This window comes from Scyliorhinus torazame, chromosome 21, assembly GCF_047496885.1.
Source record: "Scyliorhinus torazame isolate Kashiwa2021f chromosome 21, sScyTor2.1, whole genome shotgun sequence".
In the NCBI taxonomy this organism is placed as follows: domain Eukaryota; kingdom Metazoa; phylum Chordata; class Chondrichthyes; order Carcharhiniformes; family Scyliorhinidae; genus Scyliorhinus; species Scyliorhinus torazame.
Genome location: NC_092727.1, coordinates 125,839,545 through 125,856,476, shown reverse-complemented (window position 1 = coordinate 125,856,476; position 16,932 = coordinate 125,839,545). Strand labels below are relative to the sequence as shown.

General features: G+C 45.9%; 1 protein-coding gene across 10 annotated transcripts in view; it reads left to right on the top strand.

The window, feature by feature from the left end:
• arhgap23a (Rho GTPase activating protein 23a) overlaps window positions 1-16,932 on the top strand; it is a 606,368-nt gene that overhangs the window by 319,794 nt on the left and 269,642 nt on the right. For all 10 annotated transcript variants that reach the window (XM_072487495.1, XM_072487494.1, XM_072487496.1 and 7 more), the window contains one exon: window positions 10,057-10,236. In XM_072487495.1, coding sequence (XP_072343596.1) covers window positions 10,057-10,236 — 180 coding nt within the window. The remainder of the gene's footprint in view (window positions 1-10,056; window positions 10,237-16,932) is intronic.

The following is a 16,932-nucleotide window of genomic DNA, read 5'->3' as shown; positions in this document are numbered from 1 at the left end:
ATGAAAGAGTCTAGATAAAATGTTTAAATCCTTGTTTGTTTGTGGCAGCTGGGTTAGAAGGGTAGGGGTCCCACCCATCCCACCCACGCCATCTCCCAAGACGCCCATTTTGTGTTTGCCTTGACGGTTCTTCTTCCTTTGGTCTGGGTTACCGACCCAGCTAAAGCCAGAGTGTTTATCCTTTCTTTGCTCATGTAGGCGGGACTGGTAGACTCTATGTAGGTGTTGGGATTGTGTGGAGACCCTTGGGTCGTATTCTCCTGAGAGAGCTTTTTTGGGGGGACTGCGCTGGGCCAGGCCTGGCGCTGCAGCTGTTATCCTGTTGACCATGTGGATCGGGGGAGCCCTCCCCTAAGGGGAGAGCACAGAAGGGCTGAGTTTGGCTTCTGGAGATTTTGGGATGGGCTAAGCACTATGCCCAATAGGTGTCCTGTTTCTTATTCTCTGGGGTAGGTGTGATGTCCCCTTGTTGTTTGGATGGCTGGCTCGCCTCTTTGTTGACATGTGTCGGACGGTTGCTGGAGAAGGTGGGGGTCTGGAATGCCGGTTTCCTGTCATCCATGCGATTAGTTCTTTTTCTCTCTTTTCTGAGAGACTCCGGAGGGGATTCTTCCACTGTATCTCATTTTCCACTTGCTTGAGGTGAAGTTCTGCCTTGCTGGATGTGGTAGATCGTTGGGTGTTTTAGCTGATTAGATCCACCTTGAGCGTTCGTTTTATGGTGGCGCTAGGTTTTCTTTCTCGATGGTCCTAGTGGCTGTGCTGGATCCCCTGGTACCAGGTGTTGGTGGATCGGCCGTCCCTCCCAGGACACCACTTTTGGGGCAGGAATCTTGACGGTCCTCTCTCTCCGAGGTAGAGCTCCCCCTTTTGACTGCGACTGAGGTTATCCTTACTTGAATTTCTGACTTCATGATTGTTCTGTTGTTATCCTTGGGGTGGGGTGTTATTTGTTTGGTGGTCAGGTGGCTTATGGCACTTCAAGTGTGCTTTGGACCTGGGATCTGGTGGGTTGGTTCTGGTAACTCTGGTCTTTACTTTTTTCCTCCGTTTATGGGAAATCTGGATTTGATAATAGCTTTGACCTGTTGCTGCTGGTCCTCTTTTCATAATTTTGTAGTCATATGATTGTTGGCTATTCTGGCTGGGCCTGGATTGGGGTTAGATAATGTTGTGAGGTCCAAATGTAATGTAATTTCCCCTTATTGCTGGGGTACTCGTGAATTTTCTTTTGTAGTGATGGGTATGATGTATCATTGTGTTGTTGACTGTATCCTGCATTGATAACATTTTTGTTTTTCTTTGGCTTTGTTGCGATATTTGTAAATAATTCAATAAAAATATATGGAAACACCGCAGAAGGAGGAAATGTTTTAGTAGAATGAGTAACGCAGCTATCAATTTTTATGCTGTTTTTCGCCTATCTTAACTCGACATTGGATATTTGGAAGACAGTTGTTCTTGGGCAGATGAATGGTCTGTAATTATCACCATTCAGCTGTTAATTCTATCAATCTCTGTTTTGCCCTCAATTATATTTAAATAAAAAACTGCAGAAAGGTCATCGAAAAAGCTAAGTGACTGTCTTTGTTCTCATTTGGTCAAATGGTTGGAGCACTACATTGTATATTTTCTTCCTATGTTTCTAAGTTCTGATCATGCATTTTATTAATAATGGTGAACTTTCATGTGGCTCAGTTGGTACACATACTACCTGGTGCAGTATGTAGAGAGCAGGATACAGTGGGTTTCACTTCTAGCCCCGCACCGTGTTAGTTGATCTCAGCCCAGGGCAGTAATGATGATGGAACTCACAAAACCTGTGTATTCCATGGCTAGGAAGAAGAAAATATTGGTCCCATTTCGTGCTTTTGATCAATATTTAATGATTCCAGCTGAAAACTATAAGTATGGACGAGGATAACCTCCTGTAAATGCCGATTCCGCTGACATTTGTCTGAACTCGCCATTTGGATAAGGTGACTGTGGGTGTGGTTTTTCTGCGTCCAGGGAGATGATCACTTCTGGTGTTCTTTCCCCGGAAGGGGACATTATCATGTTCAGCTGGTGCCTGACGTTCGATGGTACCTGCCTGCCTTTCTGGCATGCAGCTCTCCAGCCACCTTGCCAGGATCTTTGCCCTACATTGAGTAGCGAGATGGGCCTGCAGGACCCGCACTCTAGTTGCTTTTTTTGTCCTTTTTAGTTATCATCGATATTGAGGCTTGTGCCAGTGTTGGTGACGGGGTGCTCCTTACTCGTGAGTCTGTGAACATCTCCCACAGGCGCGTGTCCAGTGCTGGCGCAATGTCATGGGAATGTCACTTTCAGAAATGTTTGTCTGCTCAAGTGGCTGCAGTGATGTCAGAGTGTGGGTCGAGCTAAGCTCTGGCTCCGTTTTTTGTTTTGCTTTGAAGAAAAGCTTTGGTGTGTCTGTGTTTTTTGGTTTTGTTTTAGTGTTGGAGCTGAAGCCAGCTAAAGAAGGTGTAATTTTGATCTCTCTGCCATCGAAAGACTATCTCTAGATCATTTGGTGAATTCAGAGTGATAACTGCTCTCAGTACAGAATTTAAACCTGATGTGCTTCTGTAAAAAGGATTTTTGTCTCCTGGATGTTAAAAGGAAAGTTTAAGGATAACTTAGAGCGTTGTATTCTTTGGGGGGTGTATTTGAATTGATGGTTGCTAAGATGTTCACTGTATGTTTTTAAAAGGTTAACTTGAGTTCATAGAATAAACATTGTTTTGCTTTAAAAATTACTTTAAAATTTCTGCTGCACCACACCTGTAGAGTGGGCCGTGTGCTCCCCATACCAAATCGAGTAAAAGTCGTGAGTGAGGTGAACTCCATGATACACTTTGGGGTTCTCTAAACCCTGGCCCATAACACGCAAATCTTTTCTAGAAGTCCGCCGGGAATCTGTATGGCCCCTGCACTTTCCGCGTCTGCATGGAGGTGATAACGCTTCATGACTTCTCCCAGTTCTAATGGTGCTTCCAGGCCCATCTCTTTTCTTCCCTCACAACCGGCATGTCCAGTCCATCGAGGAACTGTTTCAGTCCCGAGTCCCCCTTCGGGAGATCAGCCCCAGGGAGAGGTTGTGAAGGCATTGTTGACTTTTTCTGGCATGGCGACCAGCCTATCACTACTGTCCCTAACCTGGGCTATTACCCTCGTTGCTGCCTGCTTTCTCAACTGGTGAACCAGCAGGCAGGTGGTTTTGTCTCCGTATTCATAAATGGTCCCCAGTGTCTGGAGGAACTGGTGCACTGCTTTCCCCGTAGAGACCAGGTCAAAGTTCATCTGTAGCTTTTTTCTCCGGCAGCAGTTTCACGATTGGGAAGGAGTACTGCCGATGCACCTCCAGTATGGAGTCAACCAGCTATTGCCTGGCCGCCCTTTGCGTGCCTTGTACGCAATAGGTTTCCCTTTTATCACCGCGTTCAGTGCCTCCCAGAACGTGGAGGGTGAAACCTCCCCATTCTGTTTATTGGTTGCGCACCCCTCTATTGCCTGTGATATCTGTTTGCAAAATACCTTGTCGGCCAGGAGGGCCATGTCCATGCCCAGCTCGTCTCCAGCCTCACATCCATTTTGTGTGGAGCTTGGTTGGAGATTAGCATTGCAGAGTAGTCCGCTCCTACACTAGAGCACCGCTTTCCCCACTACAATCAAGTTGATTCTAGTTATACCCTGTATGTCTGTGAGAAAAAGGAGAACTCCTCCCCTGGGTGTGTGAACCTCTATGGGTCCACTGGCCCCACCTGTTCCATGAAAACATTCAATTCCTTTGCCATGTTGATTTTTTTTTTTACCCCCAACTTGGTGTTTGATCGGTCTGTCCGTGGGTCCTGTAGGCAGTTAAAGTTCCTGCCCGTGAGGAATCGGTGTGTGTCTATGTCAGGGATTTCCGCCATGGTTTTCTTCATCAATTCCATGTCACCCAGTTGGGAGCCAATTGTGCCCTTCCAGGACACCAATAACCATGACATACTGACCCTCTTGGTCCGTAACCGTCCTCGTTGCTATAAATGCTGTCCTCTGCTGACGGAGAGTGGGGCGTCAGACCCGTGATCGGGTCCGACGCCAGCACGCGAACCTCCGGCGACCGGAGAATTGGTGGCAGTCTCACGTGGTCAACGTGACGCCGGTCGGGGGCCGTTGAAAGAGATTCTCCATGGTCGATCAGCCGAGTTCCCGCCGGTGTGGTTCACGTATGGTTCCACCCAACGGGAGTTCGGAGTCGCGGCTGCGGTGTCCGTCCTGGTTGGGGGGGGTGTCAGTCTCCGGGGGTGGGGGGGGGGCGTCCTCGCCGGTCGCTGTGTGGGTCCGCCATGTTGCACGGGGCCGGCGCGGAAGCGGCCGCTGCGCGCATGCACGGACCCACGGCCGGAAGTGCAGGGCCGCATATCGGCAGCCAGAGCTGCGTGGAGCACTCCAGCGACGTGCTGGCCACCTGTGGGCCACAGAATCGCTGGGCCAAGTGACCCATTGACACCGGTGTGAAACACTCCGGTGTTTACGCCGGCCTCCACACTTAGCCATCGTTTTGAAGTATCCCAGCCTGGATCTTTTCACCAGGCCTTTAAGTCCCCTGACCTTCCAGGTGACTATTCTGACCGGGGGGGGGGGGGGGGGGGGGTCTTTCTTTTTCTCTCTCACTCTCTCTCCCTCCATAGTTATCTTGTGGATGCACCCTGTTCTCCGGGGTTTCCCATTGTACAGAGGCCAACCAAGATGGCTGTCAACATTGTGTACACCATGTGGAATCGCCCCTGCACTCCGGGGTTTGGGGGCCCCCCAAAATAGCTTTTGTCAACGCCCTTGTTTCAGTTGTCACCGCATGCGATGTGTCCTAGACAGCCTTCTGCGCCCCCTTCCATCCAGCTGGACCCTCCTTTCGGGAGTTGTGCCAGGACTCTTCCCTCGCTCGTATTTCCCTGTGGTAACTCATCCTTTGTGCAGGGGCGAACTAAGATGGCTGTCATCATTGTGTACGCCGTGAGGATGTGCCCCTGCACTCCGGGGTTTGGGGGCCCACTGGAGGGAGAAGGACAGACAATATGTAAGAAAGAGCTGGATACTACCGGAAGAAGGCTAGGGGGATGGCCATACCCGTTGTTTGGTGCACCTCCCCCCCCCCCCCCCCCCCCCCCCAATTGCATGGCACCTTCCCCCGACCGTTGCATTTCTCTGCCCCACTTCACACCCTTCTGCGCCCTACTGCTCTCACCCCCTCCTTTCTGAGACTCATTTTCAGATTGAAGACGAGGTAGATCAGTCCCATGCAAATAGTATCTCCTTTTTTTAACCGATGAGACTAGACATCTGGTTCACTGCTGGTGTCGTTGCTTTCCCAGCCCGTGTTTGTGCACAAATTTGTCTACCTCTGCCAATGTGGAGAAGTTGGAAAGTCATGCAGAGTTTGGCGGGGTACAGCATCCCGAACCACACATTGTTCTTGTCAAGGACTGCCTTGGCTGTGTTAAATTCCACCCGGTGCTTGGCCAGGTCTGCCCCAATGTCCTGGTGTCCCTCCCATTTACAGGACTGTGTGTGCCTTGCCCAGTTCAGGATCTTTTCCCGGTCTTGGCACCGGTGCAGTTTTGCGATGATGGATCTAGACTTCTCTCCAGCCTTGGGCTTTGGCCGGACTGACTGTGGGCTCTGTGTACTTCTGGGGGCTTGGGGAAGCTTTCCCCTCCAATGCGTTTGCCCAACATCTGTGTTTCCTGCCCTCTTCACCCTCTAGTAGGCCCACAATGTGAATGCTAAGGCGGCGTGACCGATTCTTCTTGTTCCCTACCTTCCCCCTTAGCGGCCCTTGCGCCGCCACCAACCTTGCCATCTCTGTCTCCAGTGATGCGATCCAGCCATTCTGGTCGGTCGCAGCCGTCTCCAGCTATCTGATTGTCGACTCATATGTCTCCAGACGACACTGTCTTTTCCAGTGCTGCTTGAAGGGGCATTAGCGCCTTCGCTACTACCACTTTAACTGTCGGCATCATTTCCAATTTAATAGCGTCTTTGAGCGCTTGCAACTCCTGTGCTGTGGAGTGTAGCCCGGCATATGTTCTGGCTGCCCATCCCGTTCGGGTGTGCCTCAGTTTCCCTCTTCAGACTTTTACTGGCTCTGCTGTCTTTTCGGCTCCTCGGGTTGTTGTCTGCCATGCCTCGCTCATGGTGGTGGTGTTGGAGGAGGGCGTGGAGACTTTTTTCCCGGGTTTAGAGGTTGATACTTGGACTAAAAGTGCCTAATTTCGAGTTTCCAGGAGGAGAGTACGGAGATGGGCGGCACGGTTAGCACTGTTGCTTCACAGCGCCAGGGCCCCAGGTTCGATTCCCAGCTTGGGTCACTGTCTGTACAGAGTCTGCACGTTCTCCCCCTGTCTGTGTGGGTTTCCTCCGGGTGCTCCGGTTTCTTCCCGCAATCCAAAGATGTGCAGGTTAGGTGGAGTGGCCATGATCAATTGCCCTTAGTGTCCAAAAAGATTAGGTGGGGTCACTGGGTTACGGGGATAGGGTGGAGGTGTGGGTTTAAGTAGGGTGCTCTTTCCAAGGGCCAGTGCAGACTCGATGGGCCGAATGGCCTCCTTCTGCATTGTAAATTATATGAGAGCCATCTTTCGTGCGTCCGCTCAGCTGCACTTGAAGTCTGAAGGCAAAGTATTGCCCTGCTTAGAAAACTGGCAGTGTGAAAGCAGAAAAAGTAAGTAGAAAGGGAAGGTACTCTTAATTGGTAGATTGGATGGCCATTGGTGACCCACAGGTTTCAGTTTTTGAGTTTTGAGGCCTCAACTCTTTCCAGGAAATGGGATAGAATGTAACCTATCCATTTGCCAATGTCATAAATAAAAGTGGCATTGTGAGCAGTGTAGATGGAAGCAGAAGATTACGAAGAAATAGTAAAAGGTTAAGTGAATGAGAAAAACTGTGACAAATAGATTTCAATATAGGCAGACTTCGGACCTAAAATGTATAGGAGTGTGTACATTCTAAATAGTGAAAAGCTAGAAATAGTGGAAGTACAAAGACACTTGGAGGTCCAGATAAATAGATCATTTAAATGTTATGAACGGGTACAGAAAATAATCACGAAGGCTAATGGAGTGCTGGCCTTTCTATCTAGAAGACTAGAATGCAATTTGAAGTTACATTGCATCTGTACAAAACTCAGGTTAGACCACACATGGACTTCTGCATACTACATCTTAATGGGAGACATTGTAGCACAGTGGTTAGCACTGTTGCTTCAAAGTATCAGGGTCCCAGGTTCGTTCCGGCTTGGGTCACTGTCTGTGTGGAGTCTGACGTTCTCCCCGTGTCTGCGTGGGTTCCCTCTGGGTGCTCCGGTTTCCTCCCACACGTCCTGAAAGACTTGCTTGTACGGTGAATTGGACATTCTGAATTCTCCCTCAGTGTACCTGAATAGGCTCCGGAGTGTGGCGACTAGGGGCTTTTCACAGTAATTTCATTGCAGTGTTAATGTAAGCCTACTTGTGACACTAATAAAGATTATTATTATTATTAATATTAATAAAGAAGAGCTCCTTGGAGACGGTGCAATGTAGATTTATGACGACTTGTAAATTCTGAACTCCAAGAATTAAATTCTGAAGAGGAATCACACATTAGGGCGGTTTCAGAACCATTTCAGAAATTTAGAGAAATATGTGATTTGATCGAACTTTCGAAGGTTCTTGGGGGTGGGGGGAACAGATAGGACAAATGGAAATTATTTCTACTTTTTGGGGAGTCTAGGACTAGGGAACATAGTCTGAAAATTAGAGCCAGACCTTTCAGGAGTGCAATTAGGAAAGACTTCTTCACACAAAGGATGGTAGAGTTTGGAACACTCATGCAAATAGTAATTGATGCGAGGTCAGTAGTTAAGTTTAACTCGGATTGATAGATTTCTATTTACCAAATATATTAAAGGATATCGGGTAAATGGAATTAGCTTACAAATCTGCATTGATCTCATTGAATGGTGGGAATGCCCCATGGGATCAAACGGCCTACCCCGATTCCTATGTTTCCTGTGTGTTTCAACTGCATTCTTCCTGTGGTCAGGAAACCTTTGTAGGAATGAGGCTTCAGATCTTATGTAACACGCCAGTCCCGTAGGAAGCTTATTTCCTTTATGTATATGGTGGTAGCATATTTTATTGCTGGTTCAATTGCAGAACCTCTTTTTGAACTCTTTATTTGCAACATGAGACTGTAATATACATAAATGTGTAGGTTGGTTTAATTTGTGTGTAAAAGGAATTGCATTTCCGGAATTTGATGAAGATTTTTGTATTTAAGAGGGGCGGCATGATGGTTAGTACTGCTGCATCACAGCACCAGGGACCCGTGTTCAATTCCAGCCTTGGGACTGTGTGGAGTTTACACGTTCTCCCTGGGGGGTTCACTGGAAAAGCTTTGCTCTTACTCAAACTTAGCTTGCATAAAAGGAAACAAACCTCCTTAGCAGCTCCATTATCTTCCCAACATTGGACAGGGGGTCCATAATATATAGTAACAGATCGTCTGTATATAAGGACACCCTATTCTTCCTCCCCCTGTGCTCTATCACCCTCCACCCAGAAGACGACCTCCAGGCAATGGCCAGTGGCTCGATTGCTAATGCGAACAGCAACAGAGACAACGGGCACCCCTGCCTTGCACCCGTGCCCAGTTGCAAATAACCCGAACTCAGAGAATTAGTACGTATGCTTGTGGAGGGGGCCCAGTATAAAAGCTTAATCCATGACACAAATTTAGGCTTGAAGCCAAACTGACCCAAGATTTCAAAGAGGTATCCCCACTCAACCCTGTCAAACGCCTTCTCCACATCCATCAAAATGATCACCTCTGATTTTCTCTCCGGAAAGAGCGACAACACAACATTTAAAAACCGCCTGATATTGGCTGACAACTGCCGGTCCTTCCCAAATCCAGGTTGCTCCTTGGAAATCAGCTACGGTTGTTCCAGCCTTGTTGTCAATACCTTCGCCAGCAACTTAACGTCAGCGTTTAACAATGAGACAGGCCGATATGACCCACATTTCATGGGATCCTTGTCCTTCTTTACGATCAAGGACATTGATGCCTGTGTTAGCTTGGGTGGTAACACACCCGAGACATGGAATCATTGAACATATGTAGTAAAAGTGGGACTAGCTGTCCAGCAAACTGTTTATAAAATTCAATAGGGGACCCCCCCCCCCCCCCCCGGGCCCGGTCCTGGCGCCTTAACCGTCTGCATTAACCTAATACAACTCATGATCGCTTCAGCCCAATCGGCACCTCTAACTTCTCCTGCTCCACCTCTGGGAAGGTTAATCTGTCGGAAAATTGTCTCATTGACGAGTCCCCATCTTGAGGCTCTGATTCATACATCCTAGGATAGAAAGCCTCAAACATCTAATTCACATTCCCTGGGAGAGAACCAGCCTGCCAACTGAGTCCCTGACATGTACTATCTCCCGGGAAGCTGCCTTCCGCCTCAGCTGAGGGTGTGCTCTAGTATTTACTACATTATTAGCAAAATATTACTACATTGCCTTGGGTCCTATGGGTGATCTCAGTATCCTTTTTAATATTATTTAAATTACCTGATCAATATACCTGCACGATTATACTATGTGCATACCTGGTATTTTCAGTGATTGACTCTCTAGTGTTGTATTGTATATGGTAAGAAGTCTTACAACACCAGGTTAAAGTTCAACAGGTTTGTTTCGAATCACTAGCTTTTGGAGCACAGCTCCTTCCTCGGGTGACGTGAGGAAGGAGCTGCGCTCCGAAAGCTAGTGATTCGAAACAAACCTGTTGGACTTTAACCTGTTGTTGTAAGACTTCTTACTGTGCTCACCCCAGTCCAACGCCGGCATCTCCACATTATGGGTATTATATATGGATAGTGTTGCCTATCCCTGGGGGATAAACAACAAAATATGCTTAAATTGTTTAAAACATTAAAAAGATTGCTAATGTACAATTGCAACAAGAAAATTTTTTAAAACTTGTTTGTATTTTTAACTAATTTTGCTCCATGTTCTTCTGCAGACTAAAACCCAAAGAGATGGGAAATGCCCCAGTGAAAATGCGAACATGGTGCAAGATGAAATATTTTCTTGGCCTGGCCCAAAGACAGTGCTGCTACAGAAGAACTCTCAAGGTTTTGGGTTTACACTGAGGCACTTCATCGTCTACCCTCCAGAATCAGCTCTGCACCCAAGCTCTAAGGTAGCAACGGCATTTATAATATGCAATATTAAATAATGTTCCACCCTTTTGACAGAACATTTAAGTAGCAGGCTATATGCATGTGGACTGGAGAGGGGAGTTGTAAATAGACACACTGGTCTAGTACATTCTTCAATCTAGAGGCTTCGCCCTGGTTCCTGATTAAAGCATACCAACTACTTGCAGTAGTTAATTTAATTTTCAATCTTTTGGAGGCATTTTTATCAGCTAATTTTGGGCTGCTCTGTTGTATATAATGAAAACTGATTTTATTGTTGCAACTGGTCGCACAGCTCACTCACAGGTAAAGTATGGTGAACATCCCCTATAACACATCCAATCTGTTTTCGAACTCCCAAGAATAATTATCATAGAGATTTGTTAATCACCTATGGCTGGTTGGTAATAAAGAAACTAAGGGCACGATCCAATGGCCATGCTGTGCCGGAAAGGCAGTTTACCGCAGTGCTGCGTGGCAGATAAAAGCCTGGAGACCCTACTCTTGGGATCTATCCATGTCTCAGTGTCCCGTGAAATCCAACGCGATCTCGCGAGATGATGCACTGTAAATCCCGTCCATTGTGGCGGGATCAGGTTTTGGTAAATCTGCATATTAGAGCTAGGCAGCTAGTCTCACTCTAATGTGCAGATCCCCGAGGTACCTGAGACTTTAGGATTCATCCCCTTCCCTTCGGAGACCTCTGGTGAGTGCCGTTCAGCACTGGTCCCCACGCCGTTCAGCACTGGTCCCCACAAACGGGAACAGACGGAATGGCACTCTGGGTCCCCCAGTGGATCCCATTGGGGAGCTCCCAGCTGCATGCTCTTTGGGCAGGGTAGTGCCCTGGCGCTGTTGGTGCCAGCCTCGCACTCTGGCAGTGCCAGCCTGACTGCCACAGTGCCCAGATGACATTGCCATCTGGCATGGGCATTACCAGGATGCCAGGTTGGCACTGCCATGGTGCCAAGCTGGCATTCGTTGCGCATGCAATTGGGCCGGGGTGCCCTTTGTTGGGGGAGGGGGACCCTCCTATAGTGCGTTCCCACATTAAAAATGCCTTCCAGATCTCTTGCTACACTGAGGAGCTCCGGTGAGTGGAGTTCCACACTTTACAAACGGGTAGACATTGTGCCTTGTAGATGGTAGAGAGGCTGTGGGGAGTCAGGAGTTACTCTGCATAGAATTCCTAGCCTCTGACCTGCTTTTGTAGCCATAGTAATTATATGGCCGGTCTAGTTCAATTACTGGTGAATGGTAATCCCCAGGATGTTGACAGTGGGGGGATTTGGGTGATGGTAATGCCATTGAGTGTCAAAGATGGATGGTTAGATTCTCTGTAGTCAGAGATGCCATTGCCTGACACTTATGTGGTGTGAAGGCTACCTGCCACTTGTCAGCCCAAGCCTGGATAATGTCCAAGTCCTGTTCCATATGTACGTGGACTGATTCAGTTGTGGGACCTAGTTGTGTCCTAAACATCAGAAGAAAGACTGATGGATGTCATTCCTCAACATGTTTACTAAGTCACCTTAATTATAAACAGCTCTTAATTTCACCCCGAGATATTTAAATGGACAAATGCTCCTTACAAATGGTAAAACTATGGTTTATACTATTTATAGTTACAAATCTTTTTAAAAATGGACCTTTCTTCAAACTATGTATTTCTTAGTCTTAACTGACCTGTCACTCCTCCTTCTCCTGGCTTAAATTAAGACTTCAGTCCTTCAACAGCGAATAGTTAACTGTCAATTGCTGCAGCAAGTGGTGACATGAATGGAAACAGCACATGGCAGAATGGCTGCACAACTTGACACTAACTATGAAGTCACCTCACTTCTATATGTGATGATATGCATAATGTAAGTTTGTTCATAATGTTATGCACGACCTCCAACCACTAGGTGGCATTGTGAACCATCATGTCACCATGTGATCCGGGAGTTGGGAGCTGGTCGTGCTGGCAGATAAACATCTTTGCAGTAGTACCACAAGAATTGTTTAGTATTAGTTTGTTAGTTAATTTATCCTAATTATCTTACCACACAGTTTGTTCAACAATAAATTATTTTAAACTACATGTTCTGTAGTTCAGCGTTCACTTCAGCTAGTCTACAGAACATGACCCAATAAATCTCACAGTCTTGTCACTTGGCACACATTCACCTGAACTGGCTTTCATTCTTCACTTCAACAAAAGATAGCGCTATGTAACCATATGCCATAATAATGTTGCTATTCAATTAGTGGGAACTAACTATATCAATCAGTTCATCTATTTATAAAGCATGTATTTATTCATGGGTCGTATGATTACATTTTTAAGATTCATATTTTGATAACTCAACATTGATTAACTATAGCTGTTCCAAATTTTAAACTGCAAACTTACCTCTGATTTTGGAAATTAGTAAACCCTGATACAATAAATCCACATTTTTATCTTTCTGCATTGCTGTTTCAGATTTAAAGAAAACCTCAAACATCTAAATTGTTTTGATGTTTGAATTCTTAATATAACAGCCTTGTCATTACAAAAGAATGCTTCCTCTAACTTGCTGTGTGCAATGTCATGGTAGCTCAATTGCTCTGTAATTACATATGGCATATTCTAAAATGGTTTTGTGACACAATCATAGAATAGAATCCCTACAGTGCAGAAGGAGGCTAATCGGCCCATCGAATCTGCACCGACCCTCTAAAATAGCACTCTGCCTCGGCCCAATCCCCCACCCTATCCCCATAACCCCACCTAGGGGAAATTTAGCATGGCCAATCCACCTAATCTGTACATCTTTGGACTGTGGAAAGAAACCGGAGCACCCGGAGGAAACCCATGCAGACACAGCAAGACTGTGCAAGCTCCACACAGACAGTCACCTGAGGTTGGAATTGAATCCGGGTCTCTGGCGCTATGAGGCAGCAGTGCTAGCCACTGTGCCGACACGTTTTCTAATTCACCATAAACCACAGGAGATTTGCTAGTTCATTTGGGGGGGAAAGGTACACACAAAACAAGTTTATTTAAAGTAATTATAAATTACTTATTATAGCTGTGATTTTCATTAATGACTTGGATGAGAGAGTTGAAGGGTGGGTCAGTAAATTTGCAGACGATACGAAGATTGGTGGAGTTGTGGATAGTGAGGAGGGCTGTTGTCGGCTGCAAAGAGACATAGATAGGATGCAGAGCTGGGCTGAGAAATGGCAGATGGAGTTTAACCCTGAAAAGTGTGAGGCTGTCCATTTTGGAAGGACAAATATGAATGCGGAATACAGGGTTAACGGTAGAGTTCTTGGCAATGTGGAGGAGCAGAGAGATCTTGAGGTCTATGGTCATACATCTTTGAAAGTTGCCACTCAAGTGGATAGAGCTGTGAAGAAGGCCTATGGTGTGCTAGCGTTCATTAACTGAGGGATTGAATTTAAGAGCCGTGAGGTGATGATGTAGCTGTACAAAACTTTGGTAAGGCCACATTTGGAGTACTGTGTACAGTTCTGGTCGCCTCATTTTAGGAAGGATGTGGAAGCTTTGGAAAAGGTGCAAAGGAGATTTACCAGGATGTTGCCTGGAATGGAGAGTAGGTCTTACGAGGAAAGGTTGAGGGTGCTAGGCCTTTTCTCATTAGAACGGAGAAGGATGAGGGGCGACTTGATAGAGGTTTATAAGATGATCAGGGGACTAGATAGAGTAGACAGTCAGAGACTTTTTCCCCGGGTGGAACAAACCATTACAAGGGGACATAAATTTAAGGTGAATGGTGGAAGATATAGGGGGGATGTCAGAGGTAGGTTGTTTACCCAGAGAGTAGTGGGGGCATGGAATGCACTGCCTGTGGAAGTAGTTGAGTCGGAAACATTAGGGACCTTCAAGCAGCTATTGGATAGGTACATGGATTACGGTAAAATGATATAGTGTAGATTTATTTGTTCTTAAGGGCAGCACGGTAGCATTGTGGATAGCACAATTGCTTCACAGCTCCAGGGTCCCAGGTTCGATTCCGGCTTGGATCACTGTCTGTGCGGAGTCTGCACATCCTCCCCGTGTCTCCGTGGGTTTCCTCCGCATGCTCCGGTTTCCTCCCACAGTCCAAAGATGTGCAGGTTAGGTGGATTGGCCATGCTAAATTGCCCTTCGTGTCCAAAATTGCCCTTAGTGTTGGGTGGAGGTATTGACTTTGGGTAGGGTGCTCTTTCCAAGAGCCGGTGCAGACTCAATGGGCCGAATGGCCTCCTTCTGCACTGTAAATTCAATGATAATCTATGATTAATCTAGGACAAAGGTTCAGCACAACATCGTGGGCCGAAGGGCCTGTTCTGTGCTGTATTTTTCTATGTTCTATAGCTGATAAAGCATGCTAATCACACTTTGATTTGAGTAATTGATGCAACCGTCACCATAAACTCAATTTTGAGGTAGTATTTGTAATATCTGATTTGGAACCTGTGAGAACAAGTATCAGGAGTTAACATTGTAGAAGCCGTTACATGTGCTTTTTCTACTTTCAACACATTGTGCTTTGTACTGTCAAATGTTTGCAAAGATATACAGCTGTGTTCTTGCATCATTGTTAGGACTATTGTGCCCGTTGCTATTTCCAAACACAATGAAGTGCATAAAATCGGGCAGCACCCCTTTATTGCTTACAATCTAATCCAAGAGACCAATAGTTTGAATAATTTTTTTTCTATTACACATTTTGTTTACTTAAGCTAGAAGTATTACTTTTGATACAGCTGGAGTCAAGGGAAAGAGAAATCAAGCAGTTGATTCACTACCATCTGATCGGTCCAGAATTTTATCACCAAGAGTTTAGCCATGATATAATAGCACTTGCAAATACATTGTGGCATCAAACCTGCTCCAGAGGTTGGGCTTTATTTGTGGGAACTAATTTGGATAATCAAATTCTGAGTTGGCATTGTAAATTGTAAATCAGACTGTTAAAAATGCAAGGTCTGCTGCTATTGCTGGCAATGTAAATGATCATCAATCTTTCTGATTGTCAGCAATATGTTATCTGAAGAACACAATGTCAACTAGACTCTGGACTCGAAGCAAAACAAAAGAACTCAAATCCAGCTATTCCTCCTGCAATTAAGGGATGGATGAATTAGTAGTGATCTGTAAATTATTTAAACAAAATTATGCCCATTGACTGCAGCAGAATGCACAGCGATCCTGTCTGACTTTAGAGTGTAACTGAGAATTTTACACTTTTCAAGTGTGCCAACAAATAACCTCCGTATTTACCCTTTCAATTAGTTGTCCATCTTATTCGTCTGCTGCTGGTAACGTATTCACAGCTGGTGTGCATAAAATGTTTACTTCCGTTTACCTTATTCTGTAGAGGGAAAGTTGTAAAATCAGGTTGGTATCATGCACTGCCCTGATGCGCACACTGTCTCCTCTTTCTATCCCTGCTTGTTAATTTACAAGTCTCGTGCATCAGTATAATTTATTCTGATCATCAACTGCCCAATGTGATCAGTACACATTTCTGGTGTCCGATTGTTGCTGTCACAGTGCCTTCGAGACAAATTGTATAGATGCATTAAAGGGGAAGTAAAATAACCTTTTGAGGGAGAAGGGAATAAATGGTTCTGCTGGTAGAGTTAGATGAAGAAGGTTAGGAGAATGATCAAATGGAGCCTAAATTCTGACATGGACTGATTCGGCCAAAAAGCTTGTTTTGTGGTCTTCATTCTACCAATAATTGTATTTTAATACTAGTACCATTTGTGGTGTGATATGAAGGGAATTTGTACAATTATGCTGCAGCTCACTTCACACAACTTGCGAATTGAACCAAATGGGACTGTATTCTACATGTGCTTAAACATATACATGTGCCTCTGCTCACTTGTTTTCGACGACTAATGACATTCTTTAGAATCATAGAATTTACAGTGCAGAAGGAGGCCATTCGGCCCATCGAGTCTGCACCGGCTCTTTGAAAGAGCACCCTACCCAAGGTCCACACCTCCACCCTATCCCTATAACCAGTAACCCCACCCAACACTAAGGGCAATTTTGGACACTAAGGGCAATTTATCATGGCCAATCCACCTAACCTGCACATCTTTGGACTGTGGGAGGAAACCGGAGCACCCGGAGGAAACCCACGCACACACGGGGAGGATGTGCAGACTCCGCACAGACAGTGACCCAAGCCGGAATCGAACCTGGGATCCTGGAGCTGTGAAGCAATTGTGCTAACCACAATGCTGCCGTGCTGCCCTTTAGTAACATTAGAAATTTAAATATAAAGAGGATCAGCAGGCACCCTGGGAATTTCAAAATTCTTGTTTGTACTGATGTTTTTATATGGCATGAAGACCCTCTTCCTCACTTCTCTATGCTGAAAGTAGCTGGACTGCTCTCTGAGAAAACTCTGAATGGATTTCATAATTATGATTTGAGCTCCAAGTCAAAACACTCTAATGTTGCATGTAACCGGATGGTGCTGAGTTTTGAAATTTATTTTTCTGTCCTGAAGGTGCTGACTTTTGTGTGGCATTCTTCACGTGTAGTTGGATAGTGGATGTCAGCAGATATTTGACTGAGACACAGAGGAAGCTGATCAATCATGCATTCATCTGACATTGACATGTGTGCACTTTCTAGTAGGGTTCAGTAATGGGAGACATGGGATAATTTGTCCCCTTTCTAGAGGCATATGGGTTAATTTTAA